This window comes from Suricata suricatta, chromosome X, assembly GCF_006229205.1.
Source record: "Suricata suricatta isolate VVHF042 chromosome X, meerkat_22Aug2017_6uvM2_HiC, whole genome shotgun sequence".
In the NCBI taxonomy this organism is placed as follows: domain Eukaryota; kingdom Metazoa; phylum Chordata; class Mammalia; order Carnivora; family Herpestidae; genus Suricata; species Suricata suricatta.
Window position 1 is genome coordinate 60,994,655 of NC_043717.1, and position 18,733 is coordinate 61,013,387.

Sequence of the window (18,733 nt, forward strand, 5' to 3'; positions counted from 1 at the left end):
ATGACAGCTTTGTAGTAGAGGCTAAAGTCTGGGATTTTGATACCTCCCGTTTTGGTTTTCTTCTTCAATATGACTTTAGCTATTCGGGGTCTTTTGTGGTTCCATGTGAATTTGAGGATAGTTTGTTCTAGCTTTGAGAAGAATGTTGGTGCAATTTTGATGGGGATTGCATTGAATATGTAGATTGCTTTGGGTAGTAATGACATTTTCACAATGTTTATTCTTCCAATCCATGAACAGGGAATGTTTTTCCATTTCTTGGTGTCTTCTTCAATCTCTTTCATCAGGTTTCTATAGTTTTCATTATAGAGGTCTTTTACATCCTTGGTTAGGTTTACTCCTAGGTATTTGATGGTTTTTCGTGCAATCGTGAATGGGATCAGTTTCTTGATTTCTCTTTCTGCTGCTTCATTTTTGGTGTACAGGAATGCAACTGATTTCTGTACATAGATTTTGTACCCTGCAACTTTACTGATTTCATGGATCAGTTCTAGAAGGCTTCTGGTGGAGTCTGCCGGGTTTTCCATGTAGAGTATCATATCATCTATGAAAAGTGAAAGTTTGACTTCTTCTTTGCCAAGTCTGATGCCTTTTATTTCCTTTTGTTGTCTGATTGCTGATGCTAGGCTTTCATATATTAAGAGCTCTTATAAATTGATAGGAAAAAGTGAATGCCATTTAGAAAAATGAAGAAAGTAAACAACAAGCAATCCACAAAATAAAAACAAATGGCCTAATATATGAAAGATGCTTAAATTTATCAACAATCAAATAAATGTAAATTTAAAAGATCTTTGGGGCACCTGGGTGGCTCAGTTGGTTAAGTGCCTGACTTCAGCTCAGGTCATTATCTTGTGTTTCCTGAGTTTGAGCCTCACATTGGGCTCTGTGCTGGTAGCTTGGGGCCTGCTTGAGATTCTCCCTCTCCTTATCTCTCTCTCTCTCCCTTTCCCTCCCTTCCCTGTTTTTCTGCCCCTCTCTCACTAGCTTGTGTGCACGTGCTCTCTCTGTCTCTCTCTCAAGATAAATAAGTTTAAAAAATAAAAAATCATCTAGATATTGGTTTTTAGCCTTTCAATTTGATAAAGATTTAAAAGATTCCTAATAACGCTGCTGGTAATTGGGGTAGGAAAAACATATTCTTGGCTGGAGTATAAGTTAGTTCAGTGTATTGCCAACTTTCTAGAGGCAATGTGGTAATATTATCAAAAATTAAAATGTACATAATCTTGTTTTTAAAAAAAATTTAATGTTTATTCAATTTTGAGAGATAGAGTACGAGCAGGGGAGGAGCAAAGAGAGAGGGAGACACAATATCTGAAGCAGACTCCAGGCTCTTAGTTTTTTGCACAGAGCTCGTTGTGGGACTTGAACTCACTGACTGAGAGATCATGACCTGAGCTGAAGTCAGATCCCTAACCAAATGAGCCACCCAGGAAGAAGTCGCTACAGAATTGCTCAAAAACAGATATAAGCAACATAATAGAGCAAGAATTTAGAATAATTGTCATAAAATTAATCACTGGGCGTGTAAAAGGCATGGAAGACATCAGGGAAGCTATTGCTGCAAAGACTATGTACCTTAAAATAGTTGTGGAAAATTAAAATTATGATAAATGAAGTGCATAATAAAATGGAGGGGGCCACTACTCATATTGAAGAGGCAGAGTGGAGAATAGTAGAATTAGAAGACACAATTACAGAAAAAGAGGACGCCGAGAGAAAGATAAATTGATCCACGTCCACAAACGTAATTTAAGAACAAAGTGATAGAATCAAACAACAATATCCATATCATAGGAATTCTCGAAGAAGAAGCAAGAGAGAAAGGTTCTGAAGGGGTACTTGAACAAATCATAGCTGAGAATTTCCCCAATCTGGGGACGGAAACACATTGAAATCAAAGAAACCCAGAGATCTCCCCTCAGATGTCATTTGAATTGACGTTCTGCATGACATATAGTGAATCTGGCAAAACATAAGGATAAAGAGAGAAATCTGAAAAAACCTAGGGATATAAGGTCCCTAACATACAAAGGAAACCTATCAGAGTGGTTAAAGACCTATCTAATGAAAATTGGCATGCCAGAAAAGAATGACAGGAAATCTTCAATGTGATGAACCAGAAGAATATGCAGCAAAGAGTCCTCTATCCAGCAAGCCTGTCATTCAGAACAGAAGGAGAGATAAAGGTTTTCCCAAATAATCAGAAATTGAAAGAATCCATCACCACTAAACCAGCCCTACTAGAAATCCTAAGAGGGACTCTATGAGGGAAATTTTGCAAGCAACACAAGGTACCAGAGACAGCACTAAAAGCATGAACCCTAGAGAGAACACACTGAATCTAAACATATATTTTTTAAATAATAGTACTGAATGTAAATTGACTTAACGCTCCAATCAAAGACATAGGGTAGTAGAATGGATAAAAAAAAAAACAATCTATCTATTTGCTGTCTACAACAGACTCATTTTTGACCTGCAGACATCTTCAGATTGAAAGGAAGGTGGTGGAGAAATATCTTTCATGTGACTCAATAGAATGCTGGGATAGCCATACTTATATTGGACAAACTGGACTTTACTTTAAAGTAAAGGCTGTAACAAGACATGAAGAAGAATTTTATATAAAAATTACAAGATCCATCCATCAGGAAGAGAGAACAATTATAAGCATCTATGCACAGATTTGGGAGCACCAAAATACATAAAGAGTTAATCACAAACAGAAATAATCTTATTGAGAAAAATGTGCTAAGTGCAGGGTATTTTAATACTCCACTTACAGCAATGGATAGATCAACTGGACAGAAAATCACAAAGAAAAAATCGACCTGAATGACACATTGGAATAGGTGGATTTCAGAAATATATTTAGAACTCTACATGCTGAGGCTATGGAATTCACATTCTTATCAAGTGCACATGGTACATTCTCCAAGATAGACCACATACTGAGTGATAAACTAGCCCTCAATAAATACAAAAGAAATGCGATCATACTATGTATACTTTCAGATCACGACACTATGAAACTTGAAATAAATCCCAGGAAAAGGTCTGGAAAACCTCCAAAGACATGGAGGTTAAAGAGGACCTTGCTAAAGATTGGGCAAATCAGGCAGTTAGAGAAAATATAAAAAATATATATATATAGAAACAAATGAAAATGAAAATATAACAATCCAAACTCTTTGAGATTCAGCAAAGGCAGTCTTGAGAGTAATGTATATTGGAATCCAGGCCTATCTCAAGAAAGTAGAAAAAATGCAAATACAAAATCTAACAGAGCCCCTAAAGGAACTAGAAAGAGAGCAGCAAGAGCACCCCAAACCCAGAAGAAGAGAAATAATAAACATCAGGGCAGAAATGAACAATATAGAATCAGAAAAAAACAGTTGAACAAATCAATGAAAACGAGTTGTTGTTTTCCCTTTTTTTAAATAAAATTAATAAACCCCTAGCCAGGCTTCTCAAATAGAAAAGAGAGAGCACCCAAATAGAAAAAATCATGAATGAAAATGGATCTATTAAATATAATTCCTCAGAAATAAAACTAATCATCAGGGAATACTATGAGAAATTATATGCCAACAAACTGGACAACCTTGAAGAGTTGGACAAATGCCCAAAGACACATGCACTTACAAACACAAACGGGAAGAGATAGAAAATCTGAATAGACCCATAAACAGTGCATAAATTGAATCTGTTGTCAAAAATCTCCCAACGAATAAGAGCCCTGGGACAGATGGCTTCCGTGAGGAACTGTACCAGATATTTAAATCAGAGTTAATACCCATTCTTCTCAAGCTACTCCAAAAAATAGAAATGGAAGGACAACGTTCAGACAACTCATTCTACAAAGCCAGCATCACTTTGTGTCCAAAACCGTACAGAGAACCAGCACACAAAGAGAACCACAGGTCAATATCCTTGATGAATACAGATGCAAAAATACTAACAAGATGCCAACAAGTCGAATTCAACAGCATATAAAAAGAATTATCTACCAGGATCAAGTAGGATTCTTTCCTGCATTACAGGGCTGGTTTCATATTCGTATGTCCATCAATGTCTACATCACATTAACCAAAGAAAAGATCAAAACCATATGATCCTGTCAATAGATGCAGAAAAATCATTTGACAAAATCTAGCATTCTTTTGTAATAAAAACCCTTGAGAATGTTGGGATGGAAGAAACTTACTTATTAAACATCATAAATCCTATTTATCATAAGCCCACACCTAATATCATCCTCAGTGGAGAAAAACTGAAAACTTCCCCCCTTAGATCAAGAACATGACAGCGATATCCACTCTCACCACTGTTGTTTAACATAGTGTTGGAAGTCCTAGCATCATCAATCAGACAACAAAAGGAAATAAAAGGCATCAGAATTGGCAAGGATGAAGTCCTTTTGTGGACAACATGATACTGTACATGGAAAACCTGACCGACTCCACCAGAATCCTACTAGAAGTGATCCATGAATCCAGTTAACTCACTGGGTACAAACTCAATGTAAAGATATTGGTTGCATTTTTATACACCAATAATGAAGCAACAGAAAGAGAAATCAAGAAACTGATCCCATTCACAATTCACAAAAAAAAACATAAAATTCTTAGGCATAAACCGAACCAAATATGTAACAGATCTGTATGATGAAAAGTGTAGAAAGCTTATGAAGGAGATTAAAGAAGACACAACGAAATGGAAAACCATTCCATGCTCATGGATCGGAAGAATAAACATTGTGAAAATGTCATTAGTACCCAAAACAATCTACACATTCAGTGCAGTCCCAATCAAAATTGCAAGAGCATTCTTCTCAAAGCTAGAATACACTATTCTAAGATTCATATGGACCCACAGAAGACCCCGAATAGCCAAAGCAATATTGAAGAAGAAAACCAAAACGGGAGGCATCACCATCCCAGACTTTAGCCTCTACTACAAAGCTGTCATCATCAAGACAATATGGTATTGGCACAAAAACAGACACATAGACCAATGGAACAGAATAGGGAACCCAGAATTGGACCCAAAATATATGGCCAATTAATCTTTGACAAAGCAGTAAAGAGTATCCAATGGAAAAAAGGCAGCCTCTTTAACAATGGTGATGGGAGAATTGGAAAGTAACATGCAAAAGAGTGAAACTCGATCATGTTCTTACACCATACTCAAAAATCAACTCAAAATGGCTGAAGGACCTGAATGTGAGAGAGGAAACCATTAGAACCCTAGGGAGAAAGCAGGAAACAACCTCCTTGACCTCAACTGCAGCAATTTCAAACTGGACACATCCCCAGAGGTCAGGAAATCAAGAGCAAAAATGAACTATTGGAAACATCAAGATAAAAATTTTTTGCACTGCAAAGGAAACAATCAAAATAATAGGCAAGTGACAGAATAGGAAAAGATAGTTGCTAATGACATATCGAATAAAGGGCTCTATCCAAAATCTATAAGGAACTCACCAAACTGAATGCCTGAAAAACAATCCAGTGCAGAGATAAGCAAAAGGCTGGAATAGACACTTCTTCAAAGAGGACTTCCAGATAGCCAACAGATACATTAAATGATGCTCAGCGTCACTCATCATTGGGGAAATACAAACCAAAATCACAATGAGATACCACCTTAGGCTGGTCAGAGTGCCTAAAGTGAACAAATCTGGAGACTATAGATGCTGGTGAGTAGGGTGGAGAAACGGGCACCCTCCTACACTGTTGGTGGGAATGTAAACTTGTATAGCCACTCTGGAAAACTACCTCAAAAAATTAACATTAGAACTCCTTTATGACCCAGCAATAGTAGTGCTCGGGATTTGCCCAAGGGATACAGAAGTACTGATGCTTAGGGGCAAATGTACTCCCAATCTTCCTGTCTGCACTTTCAACAATAGCCAAATCATGAAAAGATCCTAAATGTCCATTAACTGATGAATGGATAAAGAAGATGTGGTTTATGTATACAATGGAGTACTACATGCCAATGAGAATGAATGAAATCTGGCCAATTATAGCAACGTAGATTGAACTTGAGAGTGTAATGCTAAGTGAAATAAGTCAGGCAGAGAGGGACACATACCAAAATCTTCCACTCATAAGTGGAACAGGAGAAACTTAACAGAGGACCATGGGGGAGGGAGAGTGGGAAAAATACTCTGAAGTGGGAGAGAGAGAAACCATGTGAGACTCTTGAGTACTGTGAGCAAACTGAGTGCTGATGGTGAAGGGGGAGAGGGTAATAGGGATGATGAGCAACGAGGAGGGCAGTTGTCGGGATGTGCATTGGGCATTACTGGAAACCAACTTGACAATAAAGTATAAAAGAAGAAGAAATATTTGAAAAAAATAAAGCAGAATACTCGTATATAAACTAAGATGGATTTATCTCTGTGACAAATTGTTACTCTTTTAAAATACTAAATCTCGAGGTGCCAGGGTGGCTCAGTCGGTTACGTGTCTGTCTAAGGCTCAAGTCATGATCTCACTACTTGTGGGTTGGAACCCTGCATGGGTCTCTATGCTGACAGCTCAGAACCAAGAACCTGCTTCGGATTCTATGTTTTCTTTCTCTGCCCTCCCCAATTCACTGTCTATCTCTCTCTCCAAAATGAATATATGTTAAATAAATAGATAAAATACTAAATCTCAATATTTATATTGTGGTCCCATTTGTGTTTTTAAAAAGGAAACGAACTAAGTGTATATGTGTGTAGTTCTAGCTTATTTTAAATTTAATTTAAAACATAATTGAGATAGTGGTGTATATCTATTCTCTTATCTCTTCAGTACAGTGATTCATCATGGAAATCCAAGTCAGTGATATAAGTCTCCCTCACCTTTTTTGGTATATCTGTCTATACATCTCAACATTCCATTTGTTTAAAATGTGGTGTGTCTATATCTAATGCATATATAAATGGAGAAACTCAGGAAAAATATTCACAGAACTGTGAACAAATATTACGTTGGGGGGGAGGAAGAGGATTTTCTTTATAGTAGTAGACTGATTTATTTTTCTTAAATGTAGGTAATACTTAGCCAAAAAAAAAGAAAGAAAAAAAAGAAAAACAGTACCAAAAAAAAAAACCCTATGCAAGAAAGTCACAGTTCTAAAAAGTTGTGTAAGTTTATGTTTATAGAAAGTGTAATCCTGGAAAGCTCCCCAAACCTGTTTAAATCTTGAAAATCAGTACCTATTGAAATTATGTTAACCATAAGGAACAAAAGGATGCAGAAAAAATAGAATGAAGGAATCAGGAGATTTTTAAAGGGAAAAAGATATGAAGGAAAGTAATAGCAGCTTTAGGAATTCACTCACCATCCTAGCCTCTGCCCTGGTGTGTTTGTACTTCATTTTTAATTTTATGTTTCTACCAAAAGAGAGTATTATTCTCCTGAGAAATACATTAATGCTTTTTCTTTATTACAGGAGAAAGCACCATAAACATTTGAACAAAAGGATTAATTTCATAACATCTTAAAATCTTACTTTCTTAGTCAACTGTTTATTATCTCAAAACTATCTTTCCCACTTCTGTTAAATAGACATTTTTAAATTCATGTTACAGCATAAATGCAAACTATACATTTTTATGTCTTTATTTTTCTAAGAACAAGTTTATGTTCATAATATTAATGAGAAGGTAAGAGATTTCCCATACACACCTTGTTCTCACACTTGCTTAGTATCTTCCATTATCAGCATCCCAAATTCGAGTGGTCCTTTTTTTACAATTTAGAAGCCTACATTGACACATATTACCCAAAGGCCACAGTTTACATTAGGATTTACTCTTGGTGATGTACTAACTATATATTTTAGTCTTCACATGAAGCAAATACTTTTTCATGTAAGACTTAGAAAATGAGGCTTTGTTTTATATGATCCAGAAATTTAAATCTGTGATATTGATTCTGTTCTGAATGTTCACATAAAATACCTGACATAATTTTTTAATACTTGTTATTTTAACTTTTAAAAATATAACTTACTTGACTCACTTCTCATTTTAACTAGGTAACTGGGAAAAAGGCATATACTGCAAGCCAGCAAATTCATGAAGCAGTTAAATCACTGTGGAAAAAAGATGACAAAAAAGAGTCACTTCCTAAACCTAAAGAAAAAACTAAGGTAGAGTTTAAACGACTCAAAAAGGTAGACATGTGTTTCCTTGGTTGGAGTGGGAGATTGGCTTATAATGGGAGTCCTGGACGAAGTTCAAGGATTGAGTGAAAGGAGATGAAGAAACATAATATCATTGCATACTGTACATTTTAGGGTGTATTGTTGTTTTAGCAATGTAGTTTACTTATGAAGGAAATATATTTTTGGTAAACAGATAGAAGAAAACTCTGCTGAAATAGAAATACCTGCAAAAACAATGCATAACCTGAAACAGTCAGTGCCTTTGCCAACAGAACTCATCTTTGAAACAAAGACAGAATCAGAATCTACCTCAGGTTTGTTGGAAACAATTCAATTTTGTTTTCTTTCTTTTCTTAAATAATTTTATAGTATTGTTAGTAGTGGTTTGGACTTATGTGCTTTCTTCGTAAATATTTTTTATTCTCATATCTATTGTCTATATATTTTTAGATTTTAAGATACTTGGGTACTTGAGACTTTTTCTAATTGCCACATAGTTCATAATACCAATCTTTGCATATGGGAGTTTAGGGTAGCACTGGCGGGTTGGATGAGTGAAGCATTTAAATCATTTTATAAATGAGTTTTGTGATTAGGTGGAAGAAAATATGCCTCCTAATTACATAAACACCTAATGTAGAAGATTCCAATTTATAGACTATGTGTCAAATCTACATGGAAGAAATATTAGCTTTCTATTTCTTATGCTGTTTACCCTTATCATTCTTAGTTTCAACCATTACCTATATGTAGTTTAGCTACCAGGAGAACATTCAGCATAAAGAGTGAAATAACACCAATTATAATACTAAGAACTTTTTAATGCTAGATGCTGGCAATTAATACTTTGTTTGGCCAAATGGTGACAATTATACTTTCTAAACAAATATTACCATGGTTTTACTGTAATCAATAAAAAGGTAACAGAGTGCTTAATAACATTTCAGGAGTGTATTCACATAAAATCACTAGTCACTGGGTTGCACAATATTGTCTGTCTGTACAATGTGAATAGTCATTGTTTCGTTGGTAAGGAAGCAGGACCAACTCATAGATAAGAAAGTAGGAAGTAATGATAATATGTGCCCTTTACTGAGCACATACTGTGGTGTAAAGAGCTATAAATATAATATGTTATTCAATCCTCACCCAAAAAGCAAAACAAAACAAAAAAATTTTTGTGTGCATGTAATTATAATCATTGCATGATGAACTGACTCAAACATAGGAAGGTGAGGTAATTCTCCAAAATCCTATAGCTTATGAGTAATAGAGTTGCATTTATAGCCTAGATCTTCCTAACACCAAAAACCAAGCTCTTTCTATTGTGTATAGATTATCTAATTTTTTTATTTGTCCAAGATACATATTTATTAATACAGCTTAAGATCACATTAAGTCTTCTGGGGGCAGCTCCTTGTGATCATAAGTTCTAAGTGATCTATTGTCAATGAAAACAATTATTTTCATCTGAGTTCTGTTTTACTTATGGTCCCTCTGTGTTACTTGTGTAGTTGTTTATGGGAGGGGACCCGAAAATAACTAAATACTTCATTTCCATTGAATTTTATTAATTTATTATTTTTTAAATATTTTTTACTTATTTTATGTTTTTCATGTATTTATTTTATTATTTTTTATAGTTTATTGTCAAATTGGTTTTCATATAACACCCAGTGGTCTTCCCCACAAGGGCCCTCCTCCATTACCACCACCTCTTTCCCAATCCCCTTTCACTTTCAACCCTCGGTTTATTTTCAGTATTCAATAGTCTCTCAGGTTTTGCATCCCTCTCTCTCCCCAACGCTCCTTCCCTCTTCCCCTCCCCATGGTCCTCCATTAGGTTTCTCCTATTCTCCTGTTAGACTTATGAATGCAAACATATGGTATCCATCCTTCTCTGCCTAACTTATTTCGCTTAGCATGATACCCTCGAGGTCCATCCACGTAGCTACAAATGGCCATATTCCATTCTTTCTCATTGCCATGTAATACTCCATTGTGTATATATACCACATCCTCTTGATCCATTCATCACGTGATGGACATTGAGGCACTTTGTATGATTTGGCTATTGTTGACAGTGCTGCTATGAACATTCTGGTACATGTGCCCCTATGCCTCAGCATTTCTTTATCCCTTGGGTACATCCCCAGCAGTGCTATTGCTGGGTCATAGGGGAGTTCTATGGATAGTTTTTTGAGGAGTCTCCACACTGTTTTCCAGAGCAGCTGCACCAGTTTACATTACTACCAACAGTGTAGGAGTGTGCCTGTCTCTCCGCACCCTCACCAGCATCTATAGTCTCTTGATTTGTTTATTTTAGCCTGTCTGACTGGCATGAGGTGGTATCTCAGTGTGGTTTTGATTTGTGTTTCCCTGATGATGAGTGATGTTGAGCATCGTTTCATGTGCATGTAGGCCATCTGGATGTCCTCTTTGGAGAAGTGTCAGTTTACGTCTTCTGCCCAATTCTTCACTGGGTTATTGTTTTTGGGTTTGGAGTTTAGTGAGTTCCTTGTAGATTTTGGATATTAGCCCTTTATCTGATATGTCATTTGCAACTATCTTTTCCCATTTTGTCAGTTGCCTATTAGTTTTCTTGATTGTTTCCTTTGCTGTGTAGAAGCTGTTTATCTTGATGAGGTCCCAAGAGTTCAGTTTTGCTTTCATTTCCCTTGCCTTTGGGGATGTGTTGAGTAGGAAATTGCTGCAGTCAAGGAGGATGTTTTCTACTTTCTACTCGAGGATTTTGATGGTTTCAGGTCTCACATTCAGGTCCCTCAGCCATTTTGAGTTTATTTTTGTGTATGGTGTAAGAACGTGGTATAGTTTCATTCTTCTGCATGTTGCTGTCCAGTTCTCCCAGTACCACCTGCTAAAGAGGCAGTCTTTTTTCCATCGCATACTCTTTCCTGCTTTGTCCAAAATTAATTGGCTGTACACTTCTGGGTCCAATTCTGGGTTCTCTATTCTATTCCATTGGTCTATGTGTCTGTTTTTGTGCCAGTATCATACTGTCTTGATGATGACAGCTTTGTAGTAGAGGCTAAAGTCTGGGATTGTGTTGCTGCCTGGTTTGGTTTTCTTCTTCAATATTACTTTAGCTATTCGGGGTCTTTTGTGGTTCCATATGAATTTGAGGATTGCTTGTTCTAGCTTTGAAAAGAACGCTGGTGCAATTTTGATGGGGATTGCATTGAATTTGTAGATCGCTTTGGGTAGTAATGACATTTTCACAATGTTTATTCTTCCAGTCCATGAACAGGGAATGTTTTTCCATTTTTTGGTGTCTTCTTCAATCTCTTTCATAAGTTTCTATAGTTTTCATCCTATAGGTTTTGTACATCCTTGGTTAGGTTTACTCTTAGGTATTTTATGGTTTTTCATGCAATTGTGAGTGGGATTAGATTCTTGATGTCTCTTTCTGCTGCTTCATTATTGGTGTATAGGAATGCAACTGATTTCTTTACATTGATTTTGTACCCTGCAACTTTATTGAATTCATGGATCAGTTCTAGAAGGCTTCTGGTGGAGTCAATTGGGTTTTCCATGTAGAGTATCATGTCACCTGCAAAAAGTGAAAGTTTGACTTCTTCCTTGCCAATTCTGATGCCTTTTGTTTCCTTTTTTGTCTGATTGCTGATGCTAGGACTCCCAGCACTATGTTAAACAGCAGTGGTGAAAGTGGACACCCCTGTCGTGTTCCTGATTCAGGGGAAAGCTCTCAGTTTTTCTGCATTGAAGATGATACTAGCTGAGGGCTTTTAATAAACTGCCTTTGTAATGTTTAGGTAAGTTCCTTCTATTCCGACTTTCTCAAGGATTTTTATAAGAAAGCATGCTGTGTTTTGTCAGATGCTTTTTCTGCATCTATCGACAGGATCACATGGTTTTTATCCTTTCTTTTTTTAATGTGATGTGTCACATTGATTGATTTGCGAATATTGAACCAGCCCTGTAACCCAGGAATGAATCCCACTTGATCATGATGGATACTTCTTTTTATATGCTGTGGAATCTGATTTGCTAGTATCTTGTTGAGTATTTTTGCATCTGTATTCATTAAGGATATTGGTCTGTAGTTCCCTTTTTTTCCCTGAGTCTCTGTCTGCTTTGGGTATCAAGGTGATGTTGCCTTCGTAGAATGAGTTTGGAAGTTTTTCTTCTATTTCTATTTTTTGGAATAGTTTGAGAAGAATGGGTATTAGCTCTGTTTTAAATGTCTGGTAGAATCCCCCTGGCAAGCCATCTGGCCCTCGGCTCTTATTCATTGGGAGAGTTTTGATAATGGATTTGATTTCTTCACTGGTTATTGGTCTATTCATGCTTTCTATCTCTTCCCGTTTGAATTTTGCCATGCATGTGCATTTAGGAATTTGTCCATTACTTCTAGGTAGACCAGCTTGTTGGCATATAATTTTTCATAGTAATCTCTGATGATTGCTTGTATTTCTATGGGATTGTTTGTAATAGGTCTTTTTTCATTCTTGAGTTTGTCTATCTGGGTGCTCTGTCTTTTCTTTCTAAGGAGCCTGGCTCGAGGTCTTTCAATTTTGTTCATTTTTTCAAAGAACCAACCCTTGGTTTCATTCATCTGCTCGACTGTTTTTTTGGATTCTGTATTGTTTATTTCTGCCCTGATCTTTATTATTTATTTTCTTCTGCTGAGTTTGGGGTACTCTTGCTGCTCCCCTTCTAGTTCCATTAGGTTGTCTGTTAGATTTTGAATTTGCACTTTTTCTAGTTTGTTTATATAAGTCTGGATTGCAATATGCTTTCCTCTTAGGACTGCCTTTGGTGTGTCCAAGAGATTTTGGATTGTTGTCTTTTCATTTTCATTTGTTTCCATATATTTTTAAAATTTTTTCTCTAATTGCTTGATTAGCCCAGTCATTCCGTACTAGGGTGGTTTTTAACCTCCACATTTTTGGAGGATTTCCAGACTCTTTCCTAAGGTTAATTTCAAGTTTCATAGCATTGTGATCTGAAAGTGTGCATGGAATGATCTCTATTCATTTATACTTATGGAGGGGTGCTTTGTGCCCCAGTATGTGATGTATCTTGGAGAATATGCCATGTGCGCTTGAAAAGCAGGTGAATTTCGTAACTTCAGAATGCAGAGTTCTAAATATATCTATCAGTTCCATCTGTTCCAATGTGTCATTGAGGTCCATTGTTTCTTTAGTGATTTTCTGTCTGGTTGATCTATCCATTGCTGTCAGTGTAGTATTTATGTCCCCTGCAATTAGCACACTCTTATCAATAAGATTGTTTCTGTCTGTGATTAATTGTTTTATGTATTTGGGCTCTCCCGAATTTGGCACATAGATATTTATAATTGTTAGCTCTTCCTGATGGAGAGACCCTGTAATTATTATATAATGTCCTTCTTCATCTCTTGTTACTGCCTTTACTGTAAAGTCCAGTTTGTCTGATATAAGTATAGCTACTCTGGCTTTCTTTTGGCTTCCAGATGCATGATATATATTTCATTATCCCCTTACTTTCAAGTAGAAGATGTCTTCAGGTCTAAGGTGAGTCTGTTATAGACAGCAAATAAATGGATTTTGTTCTTTAACTATTCTGCTCCCTGTGTCGTTTGATTGGAGCATTCATTCCATTTACATTCAGTGTTTTTATTGAAAAATGTGGGTTTAGACTCATTGTGTTCTCCCTAGAATTCATGTTTATAATGGGTGTCTCTGGTACCTTATATTCCTTTCAACATTTCCCTCATAGAGTCCCTTTAGGATTTCTTGTAGGGCTGGTTTGGTGGTCATGAAGTCTCTCAGTTTTTGTTTGGGAACACTTTATCTCTCCTTGTATTTTGAATTACAGGCTTGCTGGATAAAGGATTCTTGGCTGCATGTTTTTTATGTTCATCAGATTGAAGATTTCCTGCCATTCCTTCCTTGCCTGCCAAGATTCATTCGATAGGTCTGTAACCGCTAGGATAAGTTTCTCTTTGTAAATTAGGGCCCTTTTTTCCCTAGCTGCTTTCAGAATTCTCTCTTTATCTTTATGTTTTGCCAGTTTTACTATAATATGCTGTGCCGAAGTTTAATTCAAATTATATCTTAAGGGGGTTCCTTGTGCCTCTTTAATTTGAATGTCTATTTCTTTTCCCAGATTTGGGAAATTTGGGAAAAGGTCCCTTTAGGACCTTTCTCTCTTCCTCTTTCAGAATTCCTATGATACGGATGTTTTTCCATTTGATTGTATCATCAGGTCTCGAATTCTCCTTTCCTGCTCCTGGATTAATTTCTCTCTTTTTTTTTTTTCAGCTTCTTCTTTTGTTATAACTATATCTTCTAATTCACCTCTTCTTCTCTCCGCCTCTTCAATCCTTGAGGTGGCTGCCTCCATTTTATTATTAATCTCATTTATAGCCTTTTTTACCTGTCACACCTATTTTAAGTACCTATTCATTGTCTCAGTTGCTTCTCTGATGCTTTTTTCAATTCCAGCGAAAAATTTTATGGGATGTTTTTTAAATTCTTGATCTGGTATGTTGTCTAGATCTGCCTTGCACAGTTCTGTGGCTGTGACTTCTTCCTGGAGATTCTTCAGGAGAGAGTTCTTTCAGTTTGTCATTTTGGCTAATTTTCTGTCTCCTGTCACTTTTAAAAAGCTTGTTGTGCACTGTGCACCTGTTAGTATTGCTCTATTAAAGGAGGCTTATTGACTGTTAAGGTCCTGTCTTTTTAGGAAATATTCTTTTAATGGTGTGTCTCAGTTTTTCTTGTGACTTTGATTATTTTATTTTCGTACACAGCGATATTTGGGACTCACCATCATGCACACTTTGGCTTGTTTCTTTGTGTAGTCTTGAGAAGGAAAACAGAGAGACAAACACAAAGGGAGCCGAAGCACGCAAACACACAGATAAATCCAACAAACGAACAAATAAAAGGGGGAATGGAAGAAAAGAAACTGGAGAGGAATGAGATGAAAAGAAGAGAAGGAAAAAATAAAGAAAAAATAAACAAAGGGGGACAGAGACAGCAAAGAACAATGGACAGTCTAAAAGTGTATAACCCTTTGAGGGGAGAGGTATGGATGAGATACGGGAGAATATATCTGAATGTCAAGAAGAAGAAAATTTAAAAAAGGGGAATGGAAAAATGAAAATGAGTAAAAATTTTTTAAAAAATTCAAATAAAAAAGTTAATAATAATAAAAAATAAGTACAAAAAAACAAACAAAACAAAAAAAACAGCAGCTCCCCCTCGCGGATAGGTTTGGTTTGGTATTGTAGGTCTCTGGGGCTGTTCTTGGAGTCTCTATGTGATAATTGTGGTGGATGAATGGCGGCACTGCAAGCTCCGCTGGATCTAGGTGCTGAGGTCACTCTGATGAGTTCAATCTCCTTGTGCTGCAGCTGCGCCAAGCTCTATTTTCCAGGCCCGCCTCGTTTCATAATCCTAGTCCATGCATGTTTATTCTACCGTAGATGAGATGTACTTGCTTTGGTAGCTGGCTTCTTAGCTGGGATCTCGTAGGGCGAGGGTGCAGTTTCTCTTAGTGCCTGCAGGAATTTGTGCTGCTGCTGCCACTGCTGGAGGTGAGGTGCACTGCTGGAGGCGAAGTGCAAGCCCTCACAGACACAACTGCCAGCTCCCAGCCCCCATCTGGGATCACCATAGTGTAGGGGGAAGGAGCAGTTTCTCTTGGTGCTGGCAGGGATTTGTGCTGCCACTGCTGGAGGCAAGGTGAGCAGTAGGAGGTGAAGCGCAAGCCTTCACAGATGCCACTGCCAATTTCCATGACCCAGCTGGGATCCATGCAATGGGGGAGGGTTCAGTTTCTCTTGGAGCTGACTGGATTCATGCTGCTGCTGCCTGAGGCACCGGGAGTTGCTGGAAAGGAGCTGTTTGCTCCTGCAGCTGAAGCCTGTGCCCCCGCCTCTGCTGCTGCCAACTCCCTGCCAGGATTACGTAGGGGTGGCGGCTATTTTTTCTCCCTGTTAACACCTGGGATTAGGGATTCACTAGGCCAAGCTGGAGGTGAGATGCGCTGTGGAAGTGAGGTGTGTGCTCCCACTCCCGCAGCGGAGGCCAAAGTGCGTGCCCCTAGGACTGCCACTGCTGACTCCCTGCCGATGGTGCAGGGGTGGAGGCTGTTTTTCCCCTTGTGCCACCTGGGTTCGAGTTCGGGATTTGGCCTGCCCACTGGTTATATATGGAGTGAGAGCTTTTCTCTTCATGTGGGTTTAAACATTCTTTCTCTCTTCTCTAGAGATAGTACTATGAGTGTGTTCAGTTTCTCTTTCTCTTCCCTTTGTCTCTCAGGGGCTCTGCATGCTTTCCCCGTGTTGGGCTGGGGCTCCCACCTCCCCTGCCCCTCTCGGGCTGGCCCATTTTCTAATCTCCCCAGTTGGCACTCACTCACTCAGGCATCTTTGAGGTTGTCTTCTTTCTGGAGTCTGTATTTTCTCCTTCCACTCTTGCAGATGAGAGTAATGTCCTTCTCAGTTCGATAGATGGGGCAGACCAAGTTTACAAAGTTCCCTTCATCTCCACCATCTTGGCATCTCCTCTTGAGATTATCTAATTTAAAATCTGAGTTAATCTCTTATTTTACTATCTCCTCTATGTTAATCTTTATAAAAGCCGCCACTGAATAACAAGCCTGATAAGAGTTTCACTGTTTTATGATGTTAACTCTTATTTCCAATCTGATGGCTTACAGTGTTTATTTTTTATTATTTAATTTCAATTTTGGTATAGTTAACATACACTGTATTAGTGTCAGCTGTACAGTACATTGGTTCAACACTTCTATGCACCTTGTGCTCATCACAAGTATACTCCTTAATCCCCAAAAACTATTCATGCATCCCCCCACTTACCACCCCTTTGGTAACCATCAGTTTGTTCTCAGTAGTTCAGAGTCTGTTTCCTGCCTTGTTCCTCCTTCTCTCTTTTTTCTCTTATTTGTTTTGTTTTTAATTTCTGCATATGATTGAAATCATATGATATTTGTTTTGTTTCTTCTACATATGACTGAAATCATATGGTAGTTGTCTCTCTGATTGACTTAGTTTGATTGGCATTATACATTTTAGCTCCATCCATGTTGCGGATTTCAAGATTTCATTCTTTCTCATTGCTAAATAATATTCCCATTAAATGCATACATACACCACATCTTTCTCCATTCATCCATCAGTGGACCCATGGGCTGCTTCCATATCTTGGCTATTGTAAATAATGCTGGTATAAATATAGGGGTGCATGTATCACTTTGAATTAGTGTTTTTGTATTCTTTGCATAAATGCCCACTTACACAGTTGATGAATCATAGGGTGATTCTATTTTTAATTTTTTGAGGAACCTCCATATTGTTTTCCAGAGTTGTTGACTCAGTTTGCATTCCCACCAAGAGTATAAGAGGGTTCCCTTTTCTCCACATCCTTGCCAACACCTATTGTTTCTTGTGTTGTTGGATTTAGCCATTCTGACACATGTGAGGTAATATCTTATCGTAGTTTTGATTTACATTTCCCTAATAATCAGTGAAATTTACCACTTTTTCATGTGCCTGTTGGCCATCTCTACATCTTCTTTGGAAAAATGTGTATTCATGTCTTCTGCTTAGTTTTAATTGGATTAGATTTGGGGTATTGCATTTTGTAAATTATTTTAAATATTTTTGATACTAACACTTTTTCAGCTACATCATTTGCAAATATCTCCTCCCATTCCATATGTGGCCTTTTGGTTTTATTGATTATTTCCTTTGCTATGCAGAAGTTTTTATTTTGATATAGTCCCAATAGTTTATTTTTTGTTTTATTTCCCTTGCCTCAGGAGACATATCTAGAAAGAAGTTGCTACAGGTAATGTTAAAGAACTTACTGCCTATGTTCTCCCCCAGGATTTTGAAGGTTTCAGGTCTCATAATTAGGTCTTTTAATCCATTTTGAATTTATTTTTGTTTATGATGTAAGAAAGTGGTCCAGTTTCATTGTTTTGTATGTGGCTGTCCAGTTTACCCATCACCATTTATTGAAGGGACATTATTTTTCCCATTGGATATTCTTTCCTGCTTTGTCGAAGTTTAATTGACCATATAGTTGTAGGTTCACTTTTGTGTTTTCTATTCTGTTCATTTTTATCAATGGTCTGTTTTTTTGTCAATACCATACTATTTTGATAACTACAGCGTTGTAATGTAATGTAAAGTCAGGAATTGTGATGCTTCTGACTTTGCTTTTCCTTTTAAAGGTTGCTTTGGCACTTTGGGGTCTTTTGTGGTTCCATAGAAATTTTAGGACTGTTTGCTGGTGGTATTTTGATAGGGATTGCATTTAATGTGTAGATTATTTTATGTAGACATTTTAAGAATATTTATTCTTCTGATCCATGATCATGGAATATCTTTCCATTTCTTGAAATCTTCTTCAATTTCTTTCATCAATGTTTTATAGTTTTCTATTCCTAAGTATCTTATTGTTTATAGTTCAGTTGTAAATTGTATTGATTCCATAATTCCTCTTTCTCCTGATTCCTTCATATTTTTAAAATTTTTTTAATGTTTATTTTTGAGAGAGAG

General features: G+C 37.1%; 1 protein-coding gene across 3 annotated transcripts in view; it reads left to right on the forward strand.

The window, feature by feature from the left end:
- Window positions 1–18,733, forward strand: part of APOOL (apolipoprotein O like) — a 147,526-nt gene that overhangs the window by 105,114 nt on the left and 23,679 nt on the right. For all 3 annotated transcript variants that reach the window (XM_029930690.1, XM_029930692.1, XM_029930691.1), the window contains 2 exons: window positions 8,044–8,157; window positions 8,366–8,486. In XM_029930690.1, coding sequence (XP_029786550.1) covers window positions 8,044–8,157; window positions 8,366–8,486 — 235 coding nt within the window. The remainder of the gene's footprint in view (window positions 1–8,043; window positions 8,158–8,365; window positions 8,487–18,733) is intronic.